Below are 23,710 nucleotides of genomic sequence, written 5' to 3' on the forward strand. Positions count from 1 at the left end.
CATAGTGACAAAAAAGTGATCCTTTAAGAGTGGCGGTATTAGTACCAAGGTGTTAAAAGTAGTCCAGGATTCATCAGGGTGGATTTAAGAAAGCTGGGGAGGGATGCAGCAGGGAGAAGAGGCTGGCCTGATGTACTCACACAAACACACAAATATTGTATGTCTAACATAGAGCCACCTTTTCTCTCCTTCCCCTGCTGCTTTGCTTAACATCCACTCTGATGAAAAGTGCAAAAGCTTGTTCAGTGTTTTGTTATAGTGTGGTTGGTCCTAATAAAAGTATTGCCCAAATGTAGATTTTGGAATTTCTTATAAAGCAACACAGCTTGCTTTTCTTTAAGACAAGGTTTGTTTTAACTCAACAGAAGTGTTATGTGAGCCCCTCTGAGGCGGACTTCCTGGGGGAGTAGAATGTCTATAACTCATTGTTCTAGATGCCTCATCACACCAACCAGAGAAGCGGAATTTCTTCCTTACAGGGAATTCTTAACTAGGATCTCAGCAGGTGTTTTATCAGTTACTGCTGCCTCCTGCATTCAACCTTACCGGTCATTTTAAAAGATGGGTTTTCTATCTTACGAATGCGTTGCCCAAGCAATGGAAGACATTAAGAGCATCCTTTACTGCAATGTCTCCTTCTCCCCAAATAAAACTTGTCAGTTGAAGGCTGCTTCAGATAGTATAAAAGCTCAGGAAAGAGTAAATAAAATGCCTACCATTCCCCACCCCATCCTTTTCAGTATATGTGCACACCATAAGAATGTTCTTCCTTTTCAAATGCAAAATAGCTTCTTCCTGCTCAACTATTAAGCACTCCCTGACTATTCACATATGATCTACATGGGTTCTTCATGCTAATTTACTGATGATACTAGGGATCAATAAGGCAACTTGTGATTCCATGTGCTTTCCTTAGAAACAGACACATATACTATTAACCTCTTTTCCTTTTCTTTCACTGGCTCCAGCCTAAAACAATAAGCACTGCTACCCAATCAATTTGGTTTCCTTTAGACACTTAACAACAGAACTAACAGGTGTAGCAAGTTGTCAGCAAGCAGTCTAGTTTCTGAAGTTTGGCAGATAGAAGCAATGTAAAAAAAAACAACACCCACAGCATTTGTCTGTCACTGCAAAGCTAACCAGGGCCATCACCACACTGCAGTTGCTACAATTTTTTTCTTCTAAATGGCATATCTTAAGATTCCACAAATACTATCACCACTCTTGTACCTTAATACTACTCGGCAGTTTAAATGTTCTTTAACACCAGACTTTCTGTTGCTATGAACCTAGACAAGCCTCTCCTATTCCAGGGTGACCAGGTTCTAGCTCACTGCTTTGTCGAAGCCAGCAACCAACATGCCCTCAAGCTATCTACGCTTCCTTTCCTCCCACTTGCCAGACTGGAAGGGTGAGTCATAAAGCCTGACAGTGACAACGCTGAAAGCCACTTGTGGAATGGCTCGTGACAATTCCTTCAAAGTAAGGTGTGGCTTTTCAGATGGTATATATTTGATCACATGTGCAAAGAAAGGTGTGCTTTCTATATTACTCAAGCTTAAAGCTGCATTTACCATCAGCTAATTATTTCTACTGTCCACACAACTGCCAAGTGGATAGGAAATATGAGGGATGAGTTCCATCTCCACTACCACCAACTACATTGCTAATATTCTGAGACAGGACAGGATGTCCAGACTGCCACTTTCTGACAGCAGAACGGAGCAGACCCTGAACATACTGTTTCTATTGCGACTGGTTCTTTATGGCTATGAATAAACAGAAAATGTGTTTCAACCGAAAGTGTCCAGGATTCAGGGGTGCCCAGGTTGATTTTTTTTTTATGCTGTTTCCTTTGACAGGATACTTTCTACTCTCCCAATGCAACGAGGTGGGGTTTTTTTTTTAAAAAAAAGCCTTAGTTTCAAAAAGAATTGCCATGTAGCATTTGGGTGAGGGCTACTCAAGAGACAAACTGCAACTCTTCACCAATATTCAGAACTAGCTGCGTGGTTCTTTGGATCAGTCAAATATATTAAGTACCTTTTTTATTATTATATCCCCGCCCCCCCCATCACCCCACTCTGGTTTTACTAGTTTGAGTCCTTGGACGAATAATACTCAGAAATCAAATCTTAAACAGTAATTGGAAAAATGTTTAGTGCAAGCTGGTCACTCAAAATATTCTTCCAGCACATACATAATGGCAAATATATAAACAGGCCTGCAGTTTAGATTTTTTAAAAATGACTTAAACATGTTACATGTTTTCATCATCTGATTCATCCTCTTCTTTCAGAGATTCCTGTTGAAGGGAAAACAAAAGATCAGATCTTACTGCTTGCTTGATAAGAGGCAACACCTGATAAATCCATACATAAAATGCAGCTCTCTACAATTTGTGGAAGGAAAGAGAAGTTATCTTGTGTGGTTATTTTAGATAGGCACAAGTTCTAAAAGACCCCAAATGTCATTTTTTCACTTATGTCTAATTGGTATTTTAATACAGGATTTCTAACTGGAGTAGCTTATCTTTTGCCAACAAAACTACACTGAAGAACCAGAAGGGATCTCCTCTCCCATAGGAAATACTGAAATATTTCAAAATCCATACTAGGCCAACCAAAATGACATAAAATTATGTTGGTTGGCCTAATAAAAGGTATTTCACTAATGGACTTCAGATTTTTTTTCTTATAGGCCAACCTAGCTACCTTTGCTTTTTGAAATATATTTTTTGAATATGCATAGGCAGTCTGGAGAAAACATTTGGAGCAGTTCTTGTTATGAAAAGTCGCTTTCATTGACTCTTGAGTTCCAATGGTTACCTTAGCATATTTCTCTGCTTCTTCCTTAATGTCTTTCGGGACAACTTCATGTTTTCCTTTAGTAACTGTGAATTAAAGAAAATATTTTTAGAACTTGAGACAATCTTCAGAGTGCAAACTCATTTCAGTGATACTGTTCTTTGAGATAAAGTGTATGTTAGCTAGAATGTATACCAGCAGACAGGATTTTTTTTAAAAAAAGTTTTGTTGAGCAAGTATTTTAGGTGCTTAATTATTCTTTGTTAAATGCATTAGTAATGCTTTGTTTCACATTTAAGAGGATAAACCATAACTAGTTAAAATGTAGCTATTTCCATGGAACAGTAGACATTAAAAAAAAGATGTGATACATTACTTTCTCCAACCCAGCTGAGTTCAAGTTCAAAAGCTTTATCTTTTACTTCATCATGGACTATGTAGATTCTAGAAGCAAAAGGGAAAATTTAGTCAATAATTCGTTAGCAACAAAAATGAGATTCTATGTATAAGCTTTGAGAAGAGAAGACATCAATAGTAAAGGAGTTTTATATGCGGTTAAAGCAAAACAAATTCTTAGAAATTGCAAATGTCTATTGGTGTTTACATCCTAAGCATTGTTTATATAACCTGACATATGATATCATGGGTAGAGAACATGTTGGCTCAAACCAGTTAGAAGTCCAAAAAGGCTGTGATCTGTATCTAAAGAGCAACGCTTGATTTATCTGATCTGCAAGATCCTCCTGCCCCACTCACCCAAAGAGGAGAATAATCTAACACAAGGCCTGCTTGTCTGAATCAAACCAAAGGGCACAATCCTATGCATGTTCAGACTGAAAATTCCTACAACTCTCAGTATCCCCCAGCCAGCATGCTGGCTAGGGAATAGTGGGAGTTCTAAGGCTTTTTTGTTCCTGCTTATAAATGCATAGGATTGCATCCTAAGTAACTTTTCTGCTCCAGCTTGGAAAGTTTCTTCTAAGTGAAAGCCAACCTACCGACGACGGGGTAGACAATAAAAAACAACTTACATTTTTGCAACTTCTTTAACAACGTCACGGCAAGTCATTCCTTTCATCTGTTGGTATGATGAGATGGTTATTTTATTATGTGCTAAATACTGCAGCAACATCAGAAATAGAGGGGGGAGCATTTTTGCTCAGAGCATCTGTAGCTGTGTATAAGTTCCTGTCACTGATTAGCACTAGAACCTCACTTGTTTATGACACCACAGACCAATATCCAGTTTCTCTACAGAGAATGCTTAATGGTTATAGATGTGTTTGATAAAAATCAGAACAAGCATAACTACCTACTCTAGCTTAGACCAATTCCATCAAACTATTTCCACTCATTAGCTTTAATTAAAAGACCCCCCTGTGCTTCAATCATGCTTTACTTCTGTATTGTTGCATTTCAGCCACTTCCTATCCAGCTGGTGATTGCTCAGTTAAGGAGCTATTTAAAGAAGACTTAAAAGAATGAAGTTTGGAATCAATGGTTGTTCTGCCTGTTACAAGTCAATGGATTTAAACACGTCTGCTAACTTCCACAGGGTTAGATAAGGATGTATGTAATCTATGCTTGAAAAAAGTTTCAAGCTTTCTACAATGCAGTGAACTCAAACTAAGCAATGGGGATCATGCAGCATTGTAAAGGCTAGCAGAGCTTAACAAACCAGTGCAGAAACAGCCTTGGTGTAACTGATCCTGTTTGGATGTTCACACTGAACCATGCTTTAGCATCATAAAGACAAACCACAGCAATCCTCAGCTTTGTGTACTCGTGTTCAAGGAGATGCAAAAGATGTTCACTCCGATTTTATATTAACCACAATCTAGCGTGCCATCCAAACTCTAAAATGTGATTAATTTTAACTATGGTTAGTGAAAACAAGTCAGCTTCATAAGCTGCCAGAGGAGGAGGGGGAAAGGAAGTGCATAAGCCTGAAGCTCAGTGTAGCTCATCCTCAGCACTAAACCATAATTTAGCATTCTGGGCTAAAAAGCCTTTATGAGTTCCTTCCCACTCCCAAAAGACACAGACCGATCTCGGCTGAGAATTCTACTTCAGGGAATTGTGTCCCAGGTAAGTGCTAATTGGTTCAAGAAAATCTCCAACCACCATCCTGTTTTAAAAAGAATGACCCAGATAAAATCATTGGGATTTTAACGTTTCAGCCGAAGAGCAACGTAACATGTGGCCTGATTGTGGTGGACAGGGCTTGCTCCTATGATGAAATTGTGGATTTGATGGAAGGAGTTCAGTGGTTGCCTATATTTGAAGAGGAAACTACAAGAAGGTGGTTTGAAATGTTTGATTTACAAGTATTTTACACAACTAGAGAAGTCCAAACTAGTTAAGGCATTTATGAGCAAGTGGAAATAGGATTTAGGATTATTAATCCCACAAAAGTCAAGGAAAAATGTGGGAGTTGTTTCTTCCTGAATGATCTTGAAGGAGGCTCATCTGAAATTAATTTGGTGGTATCAAATTCCATGGAAAACGTAACAGTATATCAAGGAATAAATTCCTGGAGGTACATAATGGGGAGGGGGGGAGAGAATCCACATATATAGACCTCGCCTGTGGACCTATTATTGTGGTTACAATGGAGATTTTACTACAACGGTCCCTTTTCTTGGGTTCGCTGGATGATAGCTTCCCAGACAATGTTAAGGGCTTGCTAGGAAAGTATTTATTGCAGAAAAATAGTTATTGCCCACCACTGGTAGAGGTCCAGTAGTTTTATCTATGAATGACTGGTGTAAAGATGTGTGGGAAGTCACCCAAATGAAGCTAATTTAAAACCATGGCAATTTAGTTATAATTTGGTTAATTCCCATTCTTCACTTGCAGACTTCATAGTGAGATACATGTTTTAATCATTGATTTGATATACTCTGTACCATGTTTTCTAGTTAGATTTTATAGGAAGAAGTGGATCAAGTTGCAAGCTTCGAAATTTGTGTGTGATCCTAAGACGCAATAGGCATTTTAATTCACTTGTATATTTATTAATGGAAATACACATCAATTTCAATGTAATTAGTGCTTTTCAAATAAAACTTGCAAAACTACCACAGCAGTGGCGTGAAATAAATTGTGTGTGTATGTGAGCCCTCAATAAACAGTCTACAATATCTCCCCATCCAGGCAACCTGAAATCTCCACCTAGAAAAGCTACATTTTGTAACCTTTATCAATTAAGTGTGCAGAAACTTTTATTTTGCTATTTTTGGCCCAAGCCAGTGGAACAGGAAGCCATGGTTTCCAGCTACAAGAGCATGCCGCAGCAATCCTTGAATACACTTGCTCTCTCAGGGCCCCATGGTTTTATCTTGGTTTGCTTGAAGTAACCGCAGTTGGAATAAACCCCTAGTCTCCCTACATTCAAATGTAAACAAGACAGTGCAGTTCATTCAAAACAAAGTGGAAGCTTCCTGTCCCCTGACCGTGTGCAAAGGGGGAAACAGGTGGATGGGGCATAAATTTAAGGTAGAAACTCAAAACTACTGCTTCCCATTATGGCTGAGCTAGGCCATTGTGATTTTCCAAATGATGGGGAGAACAAGGAACTACACAAGGCACTGAAGCGCTACTTGTTGCCACTGGAAATGTTTCTCTGTTACCCCTCAGGCTTCTGAGACTTACTTGGGCATTGCCCTCACATGTTCAGGCATATCTCTTCAACCACTAAGGGCTAGGAAGTGTCTGTTTTAATGGTATTGTCAGCAATACCATTCTGCACCTGCCACATTCCCGTTCCTGTGGAAATACAGCCCTTGTTATTCACAAGCATGATGGCCTTGCAAGGATGGCAGTGTTTGGACAGGCAGTGTAGCTGGAGCAGAACTTTCCTATTACAGTGCAACATTCTGCTGACAATTTGAGAGTTCTAGATAGCTGGGATTGAAGAGCCCTGTTAATTACTGCCATGTCTCTGCAGAACGCCTGCTTCAGAGGCACCAAGGCAATCCAACATGTTGGTTTAACTGGTAGGCAATCCAGTATCCCCCAGACATGAGCAGCCATGGCTCTCAAAATCCCTGTTTTGAAGTCCAAAACATATGAAGGTCACCAGATTGTCTACCTCTGGTCTAGAAGACAGATCACAAGAAATTAGGCCTACCTGGAGTTTTTCAATCTCTGTCTTTGCAGCTTGCCTTGCCTTACCAATGGCACACCCCCAGTAACCCTGTAAAAGCAACAGAGGACAACTTTTAGAAGGGAAAAACAATCCTTGTAACACAAGAGTGGGCAACTTGTGGCCCTCCAGATGTTTTAGCCTACAACTCCCATCATCCCTTATCTTGCTGGCTAGGGCTGTTGGTAGTTGTAGTCCAAAACATCTGGAGGGCCATCAATTGCCCACTCCTGCTGTAACAGATGCAAGCGTTTTAGAAGGTGTTGTAATGAAATATCACAAATGTATACATATGCAGAAACAGAATAGCAGTGCAGCCTTGACTTTTCAAATCACATTTGGTCTTAGATCTGTCCCAAACGAGGATTTTGCCCAAGCTCTGCACTAGAGATCTACACCAATTAGTGGAATGCATAATGAAGTGGCTGTACTCTGTTACCCAGACGCTACGCTTGCCTCTTCCCTGGCTTCCCGTTGGCCCTCAGCAACTCTGGTTATCCAGAAGACCTTCTAGATTAAGGATCAGCAACCACCTCATGAGATTCCCCCAGCTGGCCTCTAATGGGCTGATCCCATCACTTTAAAACACAGGGCTGCAATGGTAGGGGCCAGGCAGTGTTTCAAATCAGCCTTGATTGTATTGCTAAAAAAAAAGGATTACTTTTATATGGGAAGGGGAAAGAAAAATGAATGGAGTTGCACAATTATCCTATTCCCATCCATGAAAATTTAATCTTTCCTTTAGCTGAACCATCACGAAAGTGGCTGGAAAGCAATACAGCTGCACCTCCTAACATGTGAAAGTTGAGAGGGGGGAGAGCACAGTGGAAGAAAAAGAAGTTTCATTTTGGATAATGATGAAATGGAATTCCTCCTACCTTTCCCATCCAAAACTAATGCAGCCCAGCTGGCATGAGATCTTTGAGAAGCACAGTCCCCATAGCAGTATTAACAAGTGGGAAGTGTGGGTGGACCCCTGAACTGTCACTTAGGTCTAAACAGAGCTTTGTGCTCTTGCTCTCGGACTGTTTAAACTTATGCCCTCCTGTTCCAACCCTGTCAAACTTACCCCGACTTCTGCATCCAACATAGCCATATGCTTCCTTCCCTTCTGCATTCTAATCCCAACTTTCCATAACCAGGCTGTCCGGCAGAGACGTTGCCAATTTACCCTTCATTTCAAAGAACTACCTTCTCAGCAAGATGCAACATTCTTAAGAATCTGATCTAGATCAAACTGCCTACAGTTCAATTGCCACTGTTCCCTCCAAAATTAAAATGTCTGTGTATTTACAATTAAACAGTTAACCTACATATTCACACTGGCCCCTAGGTATGGAGGAGCTATTCTGACAGCTAGTGGCCTCTATCTTTACGCGGCCAGTTATTTGTGTGTGTTTTTATTAGCTTCCATACAGACAGATGACATTTAACATAAAAAGTGATTAAAACACTTACATATGAAACTCCTGAGGGGTCAATCATGTACAGCTGGGCACCGTCATCATCGTCATAGGAGCCCAACATGAAGCTGGGAAGGCAAAAGTTCTTGTGAGAGAGAAGCTGCCAGCCAGAGTGCATTACCACATAATCCATACAAGGTGTGAAAAAGTAAATGTTGGCAGGAGCAATACCATGCTCTCCAGACCTTGGAGCCAGGAGACCATGCTCCCCGCCCCCTCATAGCCAGTGCAAGCTACCATTCCATGCTCGGAAATGGAGCAGAGATGGGAAAAGGTGGTGTTCCCAGGGGAAGGGAGGAGGCTGGGATACAACGTATCCCATGGCAGCCCCAGCCTCTTTCCCTCCCCCTCTGAGGTGCTGCTGCTATTATTTATTTATTATTTATTACATTTTTATACCACCCAATAGCCGAAGCTCTCTGGGCGGTTCACAAAAATTAAAACCATAATAAAACAACCAACAGTTTAAAAACACAAATACAAAATACAGTATAAAAAGCACAACCAGGATAAAACCACGCAGCAAAAATTGATGTAAGATTAAAATACAGCGTTAGAACAGCAAAATTTAAATTTAAGTTAAAATTAAGTGTTAAAATACTGAGAGAATAAAAAGGTCTTCAGCTGGCGATGAAAGGAGTACAGTGTAGGTGCCAGGCGGACCTCTCTGGGGAGCTCATTCCACAGCCGGAATGAGCTAGACAGGCAAAACTGCCTGTCTACAGCAGAAATGCAGGGCAGTTGGAGCACTGAGGCCAAGATCACCTCCACTGTTCTCCTGCCCTGCATTGGATACTCAGAGTTTGGAGGCTGCCAGCAATTCACATAGGATTGTGCCCCTGGCTCCAAGGTCTGCAATTGTTTCACTGAAATCAGTTGACACAATCCACAATTAATATATGTTAACCACGAAGGTATCTTCGTTGAGGTTTAAGAACAGTAATTTCCCAAGTGGTAACATACTATGGTAGGAATAGACAACTTGGGAGGGGTAGGCCAAAACATCTGGAGGACCATAAGTTGCCCACCCACCTTCATGTAACCATTATGACATGCCAGTCACTTCTAGCATCCAGCCAAGTGGTAAAAGAGTTCTGCCACTTTCTGATAAGAAAGCACTTGAGAGAACAATACATATAACCAGCTTACCTAATGGTAAGGTGCTCACTGTGCTAAGTTACCAGTTAAAAATGCTTGTCGATGTTCACCTGGCCAGCAGAAAGTGTCACCCCTTTATTTAAATATGTCTCCAAAGCAACAGAAGGCCATGGTTGTCAACAAGGAGCCCGAGAATCAAACATTTCACTGGACCCTAGATGCTCTTTGATTCCAAATCTTAAATGTAAGCTTCTAACACATTCAAAATTTAAAAGGAAAGTGTCAAAATTGCAAAATATTTGTTCTTCCAGGTTTGAAACTATAAAATGACTTGGAATGAAATATGTATAAGAATGATGCAAGTCTCTATCTTTAGTATATACAGAGAGGTTTACAGCCTTTGGGTTGAGAAAATATTGAGGGCAGACAAGCTATACACTTGCCCTCCACTAAGGACTGAAATGTGGATACGCTGAGCTGTCTTTAATAATCGTGCAGAGGAAGATTTGGATAATACATAGGACATGTCTTGAATATCTTTCTGCAAACCCTGAGGAAGCACCTCTTTAAAACAGAAGTCAACCATACCCCTTGAAGAAAGCACTCTGTCAAAACATGCCTAGCAGTGTATTTCCGTAATGAACTCTGCACCAGAAAGTAGTTTCAATATTACCTCTCACGCCTCACGCCCCACCCGTGTAAAGTTTTTGTTGGTTCTTTGAGAATGTGGTAAGTATATTATCCCTATACTGAAGTTCAAGCAACAAACAAGTGTGTTTCTAATCTCTGGAAAACCTTTCCTCTTGAAGCAATCCAGCCCAGGATCTCCTGGAAGAGTTTATTATTTTAGACATGCATTTAACGTTTGGAATTAAACAGGGTTGTGTGTGTTTTAAAAAATGTGTTTTATATAGGTATTTTCTTTTGCTGTTTTAGGGCACAATTCTATGCATATTTAGACAGAAAAAAATCCTTCAATTCCCAGCATCTCCCCAGCCAGCAAACATGCACAGCACTGTGCCCTTAGAAAGTTATTTCTTGCCCTGAACCCATTTTGGCAGGGTGTGTTATGAACTGCAATAGGGTGAATAAAAGCTCATACCTGCAGCCAAAAGGTCTGACAGCACTGTATAGTGTGTAGGCGTGTACATACATAGCCACTCTGTCTGCAAGATGCTATGGGAGAGAAATAGAAGAATTTTAAGAGTACTGGAAGTTATTATGTCTGTTGAGATGAGAGGGGGGCATTCCACCAGGTCTGCTGAAAGACCTCCCCCATGAAGGATCCCCCTCCTTCAATTGTCATTCCAGCAGGCTGTACAGAGGAAGGTGAGAGGGGTAAAAGGACCTTTCCACCAGCCCTGCTGAAAGACAACTTTTTTCTTCACGCCCCTTTTTCATTATGTAGCTTTTCTTTTTTTAAAGATTGCAAGCCTATAAGCATTGACTGTCTTGATTTACTGATTGTATGCAAGCCACTCCAGGGACCTTTTTGGCTGAGGAGTCAGATAAAATTACATAATTAAAACAGCTTTTTTTTAATCATCAAAGGTTCTGAAATAAGCTCTGGCGGAATTCAGTTTAGCATAACATACACAAGTAGGAACAAGCCACACCAAGCCTTAGGCTTGTAAATTGCCCCACCTGCAACGCAGCAGGGGAGAAGTTCTTGCTATTATAATACCTTTTACTAATGTCCTTGATTCACCAGAGTTTGTTGTGCTATCTCAAGTGGCAAACGGTGGTTAACGCTAACCATGGTTTATTTTAAAAAAAAAGCCAACTTCAAACCATGGGTTATGAAGCTGGCATGTTGAAACTAGCCATAATTAATGCTGACCAAAATTCCAGGTCCAGAAAACAAGGCAAAGCATGATTAACTAAAAGTGGAAGCAAAAGTTTCCAAACTCTTCCTCAATTGCTTGGGAGGAAGTCAGGAAGCACGCAAGCCTGAGGTTTACATGGTCTATGTGTTTCACAATATGTATAAACAGCAGTTAAAAACAACACAATAACACAACTTACTTTCAACGGAATATTATAACCATAGTTGGATCTAAAGTTAGAAGCTTCTTCCCTTGCTATGTCAGCCAAAGATCGGGCATCAGCTAGGAGTCCTGCTACTGCCTGAAATAAAGATTATCATCTCAGAACACAGTCAAACCAAGAATATGAAACTCAACACATGAATCTCTAAGTCTCATTCTGGTACTATCCTTTACATCAGATATGTGATCATCAGGAACATGTTTCCAGGACTGGTCAAACAAGCATTTCCACCCCCAGAAGTTGGGGCTTCAAATTCTTCTTGGTTACAAGCTGAAAGTTACAAGTTGCTTATCTAAGAAATTCTTTAACAATGGGATAATCACCATGTAAGCCTACAAATAAATAAATACAAGCCTAGCCAAGTGCTAAATAGTAAAAGGTATAAAACACTGAGCAACACCTCACCATTCCGACATGTCGATCAACATTAAAGAGACGTTTATTGGATCCTTCTTCATAGAGTTTGGACAGAACTAGTTTTTCTACTCCAAAGACTACTCCATCTTTACACCGTATTCCAATTGCTGTACTGAAGAGAAGTCACAGCACAGTAATCAGTTAAAAGTATTTATTTACAGGACTTTTCAGTCACATTTTCAATCTGAAGGTGCTCAAGGGAAACACAGGATAAAAGTTATAAAACCAATGAAAAGCAAGTCTAGTTCATCTAAAATCAAAACATCAGCCAAATCTAAAATAGCAAGTCTGCCAATGAATAGGAACTAACCCTGTTCAAAAGTCTGCATAAAGTTTGAAACTATTTTTAAAAACATTTTAATATATCTTCTGTGGTAACAACAGCATAGGAAAAATACTACTTTGCTGTAATTCTTGAACAGTAGATTTTACAGAAAGCTACCTTCTACAAAAATGCAGGAATATGCCTCTTTAATTAAAAAGTAGGGAAGATGGCAGGGACAGACAGACCAAACCAGTGAAAAATAATTTTCTAAATAGGTGACATCACAATAATTCCTCACAGCCCCAAATTAGGAAGTCCCATGTGCTTTGAATTTGGTTTGGGAAATAATTGTAACAACCTATCTCCCATCTACATGGGTTCTATGGAACTGTTCTGTGACACTCTTGACCTAAATAGATTTTGGGAGTGGAGTATTATCACAGAAAATACAATTAATTCTCCTGAACATGAAAAAGCTGAAAAGAAATAGGGCACACACACACTATGGTCAGGTAAGAGACCTGACCATTAAAGTAGATATTATTTTGTTTGTAGATATTATCTACAGATTCATACATATCTTCAGTTATTTCAAATTTAATTTGATTTTTAGGATACTACTGGATCAAGATAAAAGACTATCACCCTCAAATAAGTGGAGAAAACCACATATGTACATTGGCACAGACCAGCCTTCCCCAACTTGGTGCCCTCCAGATGTGTTGGACTGCAATACCCATAATTCCCAGCACGAGTTGCAATCCAACACATCTGGAGGGCACCAGGTTGGGGAAGACTGTTGGGATGGGTATCCAAGTGAAAGGTCTATATTTTCAACTGCTTCTAATACAACATATATTAACGCATCCAACTTGCAAGCTATATAGAGCCTTTCTACATTTTTTATATAAAAAAACTTCCTCCTGATGCCATGAAAATGAAGTGATACTGCTGTCTTAGTATAACGCCATTCCCTAAGGAATAATATACAAATGGGGTTTAAGCAGTCCCTGTTCCATTCAACAGCTAAGAGTGGCTACTTAGGTATGTGTATAAGCCAACTTCTACAATATTGAAACAGCTCTGAAAGGCAATCAATGTTCTACACCAATGTGTGGTGTGTGTTTTAAAATAATTGAAACAAATTAATTTTATAGCCATGGGCTGCAATTCTATGCAATACATCAAAACCAGTGAGAGTTAAACAAGCTTAGATCTGGCTTTACAGTTGGAAGTAGGTTCCAATGTAATCAATTTGATTTACTGACATCATTTCTTCCATCTGTCAAGGTAAAATACAGAGGTGCAATCCTGTTCTTATTGTAATAAACAGTCAAAACTCCTATTTATTTTAATGAAGACTGCTCATTGGGACTTCTGATATATATCTCAAGCTGTAAGGTTGAAATCTCAAGTTTACTTACTTGGAACGGCCATTAATTGTGCTTAATTCCAAGTAAGCAAGCTACAAGAGTGACTTCACACCCTCTGTTTTATCTCACAGGATTCTCAGTAGACGAACACAACACTCTGCATACAGGAGGACCGTCATTCAAGCCCTGCCATCTCCAGTTAAAAGGATTAAGTAGCAGTTAACAATAGGACCCCCTGCCTGGGAATACGGAGAGAGCCGCTGCCTGTACTGGACTAGATGGACCAGTGTTTGGACTCTTGTATATGGCAGCCTTGTTTGTTCATGACCCTGCTAACTCTCTGCAGAGGAACATCTTCTTTGTAGAACCATCTTCTGCCTCAGCTTATCATTGTTTTAGAACAGTAAATAAAATCAAAACAGATTTACCTGCTATTCTCGACAGCTTTCATAGCATATTCCACTTGAAATACTCTGCCATCCGGAGAAAATGTGGAGGCCGACAAGTCATACTGTAAGAGAGAAATACACAGTTGTTGTTTTTTTTCAAAGAATAGCTGGAGCCAGAAGTGGTGGAACTAGAATTCATTAGCCAATCTCAATTCACTCTCTAGAGCTAATGTGGTTGTTTGTGTGTGGTTTAGAAGTCACATGGGGAAGCTTGACTTAACTATTCAACAGCTACCTCTGCTGGCCAACCAAGAACTGTAATGAGTTGCTTCTGCTTCTAACTTTTCAAAGTTAGACTCTTGATCTTTCGGTCATTTGACACGTAACAATAATAATAATAATAATAATAATAATAAACCAGTTTGACACCAGGTATTGAGTGTGGAACTGGATTTATATTCATTTGCTATAAATTCATCCTATATTTGGTATTAAACTTCTGCGACCATGTGACTTGGCATGTGCCAAACCTGCTAAAGTAGAATGCTTAGCAGAAAGTTGAAAGTTTGTATGTTGAAGCACACCTCATAAAGTTTACTAACAAAAGTTGGCTTTAAGTTAGAGGCACATTTTGCTAAGATAAATAATCACATGGCTTCTACAGAATTACTGACTGAGATACTGAAATTTCTTAGGAAAGTCACTATTCAGTCCTACTTATAGAATAGTTACATCTCTTCTAATTTAAGAAATCACATCAGCTTTTCCCACATCATGTACAATTTCTAATTAATTTTAAAGACTGCTTCCTAAAATGGCAAAGCATATACAGGTAGCCAAAATATAAAGGAAGGTCAGGTCTTCACAGTACATGTCAATGAGGGGGGGAAATGGGATGCTTCGTCAAACCAGGAGATGCTTTGTCAAACCAGTCTCCACAGCTAGCAACTGAATATTGTGTGAATGCATTTTAAATTTGCCTGATTGAGAAGTAGAATAAAAGATGGTTAAAACTGCTGCAATCCAGTATTTGCTGAAGCCAGTTGAAAAGTTCCTATTAGTTTCAATGGAGCTAGACGAAAATCTAAACTTGTGATCTCAACATTGTTTACAAAAAAAGGCGCCTCTTCACACTTTATGTAACAGTTGTGCTTGTCACTTGGAAGTAAATCCCACCAAGTTCTGGATGCTCAAAAAAAGGTGTTAACACCACCTACACATACACCAGTGTTTAAGGACACAAATGATTCATTCACATATAAGAGCCATGTTGGATCAGACCAAGGGTCCATCTAGTCCAGCATTCTGTTCACAGTGGCTGACCAGCTGTCGACGGGAAACCCAGAAGCAGGACATGAGTCCAGCAGCACCCTACAACCCATATTTCCCAGCAACTGGTGTACATAGGCATCTTGCCTCTGACACAGAAGGACTAGTAGCCACATTGTACTTGGTGTGTTCCCCCTATCAGGTCCTCAATGCGTCACAAATAGTCTAGTATAGGCAGTCATACTGCCAAAGTGAGCAGCCCAGCTCGCAAACTGATGTAGCACAGAGAGTTCGAGATTAAAATGTGAGTTATCATGAATTTACTAAATGCCCTTACGCAAACCACATTCTGGTTTGCTTAAGGGCATCAAGGACATTCTGCCACCATCTGCAAAATAGGGGAATATCACCATTTTACCTTACAAGGTTGCTGTAAGGATTACATCTAGATCATGCAGGCAAAAGGCTTTGAATGGCTAGACAGGTGTTTCATAGTGGAGCTTTACAGCATTTATAAGTAGCTAGGGGATTGTGGGAGTTGTAGTCCAATTTATCTGGAGACCACCACATGGGGGAAGCTGGGGATTATAGGAGTTGTGGTCTATCACCTCTGGAAGGCACACCAGGGTGGCTGTGGGATTAAGAGGGTTGTAGTGTAATACATCTCGAGGAAGGCTGGGGCATTATGGGAGCTGTGATCTAATACATCTGGAGGGCACATCATAGGAGGCTGTGGTTGGGGGATTATGGGGGTTGTAGTGTAATGCATCTCGAGGAAGGCTGGGGCATTATGGGAGCTGTGATCTAATACATCTGGAGGGCACATCATGGGAGGCTGTGGTTGGGGGATTTTGGGGGCTGTAGTGTAATGCATCTCGAGGAAGGCTGGGGCATTATGGGAGCTGTGATCTAATGCATCTGGAGGGCACATCATAGGAGGCTGTGACTGGGGGATTATGGGGGCTGTAGTGTAATGCATCTCGAGGAAGGCTGAGGGATTATGGGAGTTGTAGTCTAAGACATTTGGAAGACGCATTAGGGGAGGCTGTGGCTTTATGGGAGTTGTAGTCTAACACATCTGGACGGGGCCAGGTGGGGGGAGGCTGTCCCGGACCCCACTCCGAGAAGGTCCCTCTCCCCAGCACCTCCTCAGGGCCGCCTCCCACGAAGCGCCGCTCCTTCCGCTTTCGGTTTCCACAAGTGACTCAGCAGCCTGCAAACAAAGCCGCCCCCTCCTCCGCCACGGTGACGTCACGGAAAGCGCCCCCACCCACCTCGCAGACCCCGTATGTGGCAGAGCGCCCTGAGGGGAAATCTTTCCCGCCGCCGCCGCCTTCCTGCGGCTTCCTCACAGCTCGACCCCCGAGCCGCCTGAGGCAGCTTGCCGAGGCGAGGACCGGCGCGTCTTCCCCCGCGCCCTCTCCCCCTCAGGCTCACTTACCCCGGTGCCGATGGAACTCATGGCGGAGGAGAAGCGAGAACAAACACCCGGCCCGCCTCCTCACCGGCCTTCCTTCCTTCCTTCTTTCTTTCTCCCCCCCTCTCAAACGGTCACCCACTCGCGCTCCTCAGCCTCCACCACTCAACAACGCGCCTACCCATTGGGCGCCTCCTCTGAACTCTCGGCCAATGGCCTCTCACGGCAGGTCGCGGAACGGCGGAGGTGGAGCCGCAAGGACCTTGCGTGCGCGCTCACAAGAGACCGCCGAGTCACTGTGGGCACGCGCGTTTATTTGGAAGGCAGTGCGCATGCGTGAAAAATCCACTAAGAGTGATTCTGTGAAACCCCTGTCACAGCGCCCGGCTAGCTCAGTCGGTAGAGCATGGGACTCTTAATCCCAGGGTCGTGGGTTCGAGCCCCACGTTGGGCGCATGATCTTTTTCATTTTAATTTCCTACAAAAGAGTCAAAAGCTGCAGTCCTGTGCACACTTCACAGGGAGTAAAGTCTATTGAACTAATTGAGACGTCCTATTGCGCATGCAAATATATAAAATACTGGGTTGTAAATTCAATTTCACAGCTGTGTTACATTGCTACAGTCTTCTGCTACAGAGGCTAATCTTAGGGATATGTGACCTATTGTTGTTAAAAGATCACCAATTTCACATCTGTGTTTTTAAGAAGTCTTGGAGGGATACCGTCGAGGCCCAGCAATTTATTTGTTTCCAATTTGACAGTAAGGTCTAGAATTTCATCTTTTTGCCTCAGTTCCTCAGACTCCCTTCTGAAAACATCTTTTCAGAGGCACAGGTATCTGTTTTAGGCCTTAGCTAGACCTAAGGTTTATCCCGGGATCGTCCCGTGGTCATCCCTGTGTGTCTAAATAAAACACAGGAGATCCCAGGAGCAGGCAGGGACAACCCCGGGATGATCTCGGGATAAACCTTAGGTCTTGCTAAGTCCTTACTGTCCTGCAGTGAAGACAGATACAAATAATTCATTCAACTTCTCCGCAATCTCCCTATCCTCATTTAGTAGTATTTTAACTCTGTTGTCTTCCAATGGCCCCAGGGCCAACTTCCTGTTCCTGACATATTTTTTTAAAAAAAATCTACAAAATTATTGATCTTAAATGTTGTTAGCAACACGCTTCTCCATTATTGCAGACTAGAGACAAATTGCAGCTTTTTCACATTTATTTTATTTTAAAACATTTTTATAGCGCCACCTCGCCAGTTCTGGCATCGTGGCGCCTTACAATAACACATAAAACAATCTCCATTAAAAACCCTCAACACACATTAAAATTTAAACCACCTCTCCCCCAAACTCTTGTGAAAGTAAAAACACTTTGTTGTTATATGATGAAAATGTGCATTGCAGCAGAGCCCTCCCTGACTAAGATGGAGCTTGCTCTTTCCAGTTTATATCAGTCAGCCTTCCCCAACCTGGTGCTCTCCAGATGTGTTAGTTCTTCCTTGTGAGCGTTAATTGTGCATGATATAGGACCAAAGAGATATATCCCCGTGCAATGTGCTCTGTTCATTTGAGTCATGGGGCCAGTTTCTGCAATCAAAATAACTCACAGATTTAAAACATCAGAACTAAAAGACTAAATTACTTGGGAAAATAAAAATGGTCTTCACCTGGCACCAGAAAGAGTGCAAAATAGGTACCAGGCAAACCTCTCTCAGTTGTTCATTCTATTAACAGGGTGCCACTGCAGAAAAGGCCCTCTTCTTGGTGGGCACCTGTGACAGTGTACATTTGTCCAAATTGAATTTATGTTCATAACTGTGTATTCTTGTTATAGATCTATGGTTTGGTAAGTATCTCTAAGGTGAGAATGGTGGATTTGCAGGTGTGAGCTGATTGGCTGAGAGAGTGAGGAGGGGTGAACTTTATTTATTTATTTACTTATTACATTTTTATACCGCCCAATAGCCGAAGCTCTCTGGGCGGTTCACAAAAATTAAAACCATCATAAAACAACCAACAAGTTAAAAAACACAAATACAAAATACAATATAAAAAGCACAACCAGGATAAAACCACGCAGCAAAATTGATATAAGGTTAAAATACAGAGTTAAAACAGTATAATTTAAGTTAAAATTCAGTGTTAAAATACTGAATGAACTGTGTGTTTGCTATATGAATGGGGTGCTGTGCCTGTGGGAGGCAGACAGGGATGAGGTAAAGAGTATCTCTATGTGAAGGGGAAATTGTGATGCTTACCTGGGACTTTGTGCTTCCTGCTTCTTTGGTGTGAATGGGAACTAAACGCAACTAATCTTGTTTGGATTCTAACCTGTTGCTGTTATTTCATGAGCAGTAATAGGCAATCACTTTTATATTAATTATTATTATTATTATTATTTATTTATATAGCACCATCAATGTACATGGTGCTGTACAGAGTAAAACAGTAAATAGCAAGACCCTGCCGCATAGGCTTACAATCTAATAAAATCATAGTAAAACAATAAGGAGGGGAAGAGAATGCAAACAGGTACAGGGTAGGGTAAGCAGGCACTGGGTAGGGAAAAACTAACAGTAGAAAGTAACAGTAGAAGTCTGCACAACATCAAGTTTTAAAAGCTACTGAGTAATTAACTACTGAGTGCTAATTTAATAATTTTGTGGAAGGAGGTTAAGGATCACTTTGATTCTCTCTTTCTTTTTTTAAAGTTGCTCCTCAAATGAATGGGACCTTCTCCACTTATAGCAGCTATGAACATAGATGAAATTACAAAGGCTTGAATCCAGAGCTAGCTATCCATCCATCAACAGAATGGAAACTACTAGTAGAACGGATTAAGAACATAAGAAGTACCCTGCTGGATCAGACCGAGGGTCCATTTTGTTTTTAATTTTTGTGAACCGCCCAGAGAGCTTCGGCTATTGGGCAGTATAAAAATGTAATGAATAAATAAATAAATAAATAAATCTAGTCCAGCACTCTGTTCACACAGTGGCTGACCAGCTGTCGACCAGGGACCAACAAAGCAGGATACTGTGCAACAGCACCCTCCCGCCCATGTTCCCCAGCAACTGGTGCACACAGGCTTACTGCCTCGGATACTGGAGGTAGCACATAACCATCAGGGCTAGTAGCTATGGATAGCCTTCTCCCTCAGGAATTTATCCAACCCTCTTTGAAAGCCATCCAAATGGGTGGCCATCATTACATCTTGTGGTAGTGAATTCCGTATTTATTTATTTATTTATTTATTACATTTTTATACTGCCCAATAGCCAAAGCTCTCTGGGTGGTTCACAAAAATTAAAACCATAATAAAACAACCAACAGGTTAAAAGCACAATTACAAAATACAGTATAAAAAGCACAACCAGGATAAAACCGCACAGCAAAATTGATATAAGTTTAAAATACAGAGTTAAAACAGTAAAATTAAAATTAAGTGTTAAAATACTGAGAGAATAAAAAGGTCTTCAGCTGGCGACGAAAGGAGTACAGTGTAGGCGCCAGGCGGACCTCTCTGTGGAGCTCATTCCACAACCGGGGTGCCACAGCGGAGAAAGCCCTCCTCCTAGTAGCCACCTGCCTCACTTCCTTTGGCAGGGGCTCATGGAGAAGGGCCCCTGTAGATGATCTTAAGGTCCGGGCAGGTACATATGGGAGGAGGCGTTCCTTCAAATAACCTGGCCCCAACCGTTTAGGGCTTTAAATGTCAATACCAGCACTTCGAATCGGGCCCGGACCTGGACTGGCAGCCAATGAAGCTGGAAAAGGACTGGCGTAATGTGATCTCACCAGCCAGTCCCTGTTAGTAACCGCGCTGCCCTGTTTTGTACCAGCTGAAGCTTCCGGACCGTTTTCAAAGGCAGCCCCACGTATAACGCATTGCAGTAATCCAAACGAGAGGTTATCAGAGAATGGATAACTGTAGCTAGGCTATCTCTGTCCAGATAAGGGCGTAGTTGGTATATCAACCTAAGCTGATAAAAGGTGGTCTTTGCCACTGAGTTCTCTGTAATTTAACTATATCCTGTGTGACGAAGTCCTTCCTTTTATTTGTCCTGAATCTCCCACCAATTAGCTTCATGGTATGATCCCTTTGGGTTCTAGTATTATCGGAGAGAGAGAAAAATGTCTCCCTGCCCACATTCTCCATACCATGCATAATTTTGTATACCTCTATCAGGTCTCCCCTTAGCCTCCTTTTTTTCCAAGCTAAACAATCCCAGCTGTTGTAACCTTCCCTCATAGCGGAGATGCTCCAGCCCCTTAATCGTTTTAATTGCTCTTTTCTGCACTTTTCCCAGCTCAATAATATCCTTTTTTAGATTTCCCCTCCCCACTCCTTCCTCCTCCCCCTCCCCCAAATCTGCTCCATGGGGTTGGTGGACTCTCTGGAGCAGAGTTTGGGCATGCACCTGCAGCAGGGAGGAGAGCAAGGGGATGTTGGATTTAACCTAAACACTATAAAAGCACAATATCCCCAAGGGTGTGGAAAGTCCGCTGCAATGAGCAAGGGCTAGTAAGTAACCCTATACACAGCCTTTGTTGTTTATTCGTTCAGTCGCTTCCGACTCTTCGTGACTTCACGGACCAGCCCACGCCAGAGCTTTCTGTCGGCCGTTGCCACCCCCAGCTCCCCCAAGGTCAAGTCTGTGACCTCCAGAATATCCTCCATCCATCTTGCCCTCTTCCTTTTGCCTTCCGCTTTCCCTAGCATCAGCCTCTTCTCCAGGGTATCCTGTCTTCTCATTATGTGGCCAAAGTACTTCAGTTTTGCCTTTAATACCATTCCCTCAAGTGAGCAGTCTGGCTTTATTTCCTGGAGTATGGACTGGTTTGATCTTCTTGCAGTCCAAGGCACTCTCAGCATTTTCCTCCAACACCACAGTTCAAAAGCATCTATCTTCCTTCGCTCAGCCTTCCTTATGGAAGCCATAGGCTACTACGGGGAATACCATTGCTTTAACTATGCGGACCTTTGTTGTCAGTGTGGTGTCTCTGCTCTTAACTATTTTATCAAGATTTGTCATTGCTCTCCTCCCAAGAAGTAAACGTCTTCTGATTTCCTGGCTGCAGTCAGCGTCTGCAGTCATCTTTGCCTTGGCCAGACCTTAATATCTGCTGTTCCTGTTCCTGCCAGCAGGGGCTACTCCTGGTCCAGAAGAGTAAGAAGAAAGAGGATTGCAACAGTGGAGGCCAGGGGCTCCCATGTCAGTGGGGCAGTGAATCCGCTCCAGGTTTCAGTCAGAACTGTGAAGGAGCTACCATGCTGCCTGGAGAGCTCCTTTAGAATTCTGACTGAAACCCGGAGCGGATTCACTGCCCCCACTGACATCGGAGCCAACCGGTTCCCACTGGAAGACAACTCTAACCCTATATGACACAGTCATTTTTCATATGTGGTTCTTAAATCTGCTTCATTTAAATCCGTTACGCCCTAATGCTTCTTTAACTGATATGTTTTGGCAATGTTGCCCCTTTTGGGGAGGCGGTAACGATAAGGATGAACTTTGTACTGAAAACATCTATAATATGGAACAATGTCCAGGTCGTCCTAAATTACCTACTGGCTTCTTGGAAGTTAACACACGGTCAGTGCAGGTGAATCTTCAGAGCCCTTATGACAGCCAAAAGACTTATACCATCACATGGGAAGGACAAACTCACACCTCCCACAATGCAATGGATCAAAAACTTAATGACATTATCAACTTTTAAACGAGTGTTATATAGACGCAACTTGCAATTGGATAAATATACGGGTATCTGGTCTGCTTTTCTTGAAACCTTTGTAGAACTCTCTCCTTTTGTGGGCGGGGGGCAGGGAGGGAACGGTACATATGATGGAAATGACGATAATGTTATATACACAATGTATGGGGTTTCCCCCGTTTTCATGATGTATTTTCTGTTTTGTTTGTTGATATTTGCAATAATAATTACAAAAGTTTCCAAATGTGGGGGGGGGAATCTGTTTTCCCTTAGTACAATAGAATTCATAGATAGTGTGAAATTGACAAGATCATAACACAAGCACCTTTTCTAGTCTAGTCAATTCCACTTAGAATCATAGAATCATAGAATCGCAGAGTTGAAAGGGGCCTACAAGGCCATCGAGTCCAACCCCCTGCTCAATGCAGGAATCCACCCTAAAGCATCCCTGACAGATGGTTGTCCAGCTGCCTCTTGAAGGCCTCTAGTGTGGGAGAGCCCACAACCTCCCTAGGTCATTGGTTCCATTGTTGTACTGCTCTAACAGTCAGGAAGTTTTTCCTGATGTCCAGCTGGAATCTGGCTTCCTTTAACTTGAGCCCGTTATTCCGTGTCCTGCACTCTGGGAGGATCAAGAAGAGATCCTGGCCCTCCTCTGTGTGACAACCTTTTAAGTATTTGAAGTGTGCTATCCTGTCTCCCCTCAATCTTCTCGTCTTGGGGGACACTTTACTGTTTCTGTTTATATGGGCAAATGAGGACATGAGTAAATATACATCTCCCCCTTCCCATATTTTACATTTTTTTATATATAAAAAACACACACTTTAATCCAATCATAGTGGTGGTAGAGTGTATGGCTTATCGTTGGCTTTATCCAAAACGTCCAGATAATCTTTACCAACCAAAGACGCTGTGTGTTTCCTTTTCCAAATTTCAAGATTGAACAAAAATAGCTTATGATTTCTTTCTTGCATTCCCTGCCCCCCCCCCCCCCCGTCTCATAATTTTGTCTGGTCAGACAAGGATGCAGGTGTTTTTTTCTTTCGTGATGCTAGAAAAAGCTGTCCAACCTGTTCTGTCATGCAGTCTTCCAAGTCTTAAAAAAAAATAGTTTTTTTAAGGGAGGAACTCAAAATTTGTTGACAAATACAGGATTCCCAACATTGTGTGTGGCTGCCAATATGCAAAGGCAGTGCAAATAAGTGGATGTTAATTAATTAAATAATCCTTAAAATATATTTTGCAAGTGATGAACACTGCCATCACAGTTAAAGAGCTTAAGAACTAG

At 41.6% G+C, this 23,710-nt stretch overlaps 1 protein-coding gene and 1 non-coding gene across 2 annotated transcripts; one reads left to right on the forward strand and one right to left on the reverse strand.

Annotated features, from left to right (window-relative positions):
- Window positions 1-1,915: 1,915 nt before the first annotated feature.
- PSMA3 (proteasome 20S subunit alpha 3) lies at window positions 1,916-16,831 on the reverse strand. Its single transcript, XM_063118224.1, has 11 exons — window positions 16,722-16,831; window positions 14,051-14,133; window positions 11,973-12,096; window positions 11,544-11,645; window positions 10,621-10,694; window positions 8,416-8,488; window positions 6,943-7,008; window positions 3,842-3,888; window positions 3,187-3,254; window positions 2,832-2,896; window positions 1,916-2,308 (listed from the first exon to the last, which is right to left on the reverse strand). Exons 1-11 carry the CDS (start codon window positions 16,740-16,742, stop codon window positions 2,264-2,266), a joined length of 768 nt encoding a protein of 255 aa, XP_062974294.1. The 5' UTR covers window positions 16,743-16,831; the 3' UTR covers window positions 1,916-2,263.
- A 247-nt stretch (window positions 16,832-17,078) lies between these two features.
- Window positions 17,079-17,151, forward strand: TRNAK-CUU (transfer RNA lysine (anticodon CUU)). The gene has a single exon. It is a non-coding gene; the product is annotated as a tRNA-Lys (tRNA).
- The last annotated feature ends 6,559 nt before the right edge of the window (window positions 17,152-23,710 follow it).

The sequence above is a fragment of the Elgaria multicarinata genome, chromosome 2 (assembly GCF_023053635.1).
Source record: "Elgaria multicarinata webbii isolate HBS135686 ecotype San Diego chromosome 2, rElgMul1.1.pri, whole genome shotgun sequence".
NCBI classification, from domain to species: Eukaryota; Metazoa; Chordata; class Lepidosauria; order Squamata; family Anguidae; genus Elgaria; species Elgaria multicarinata.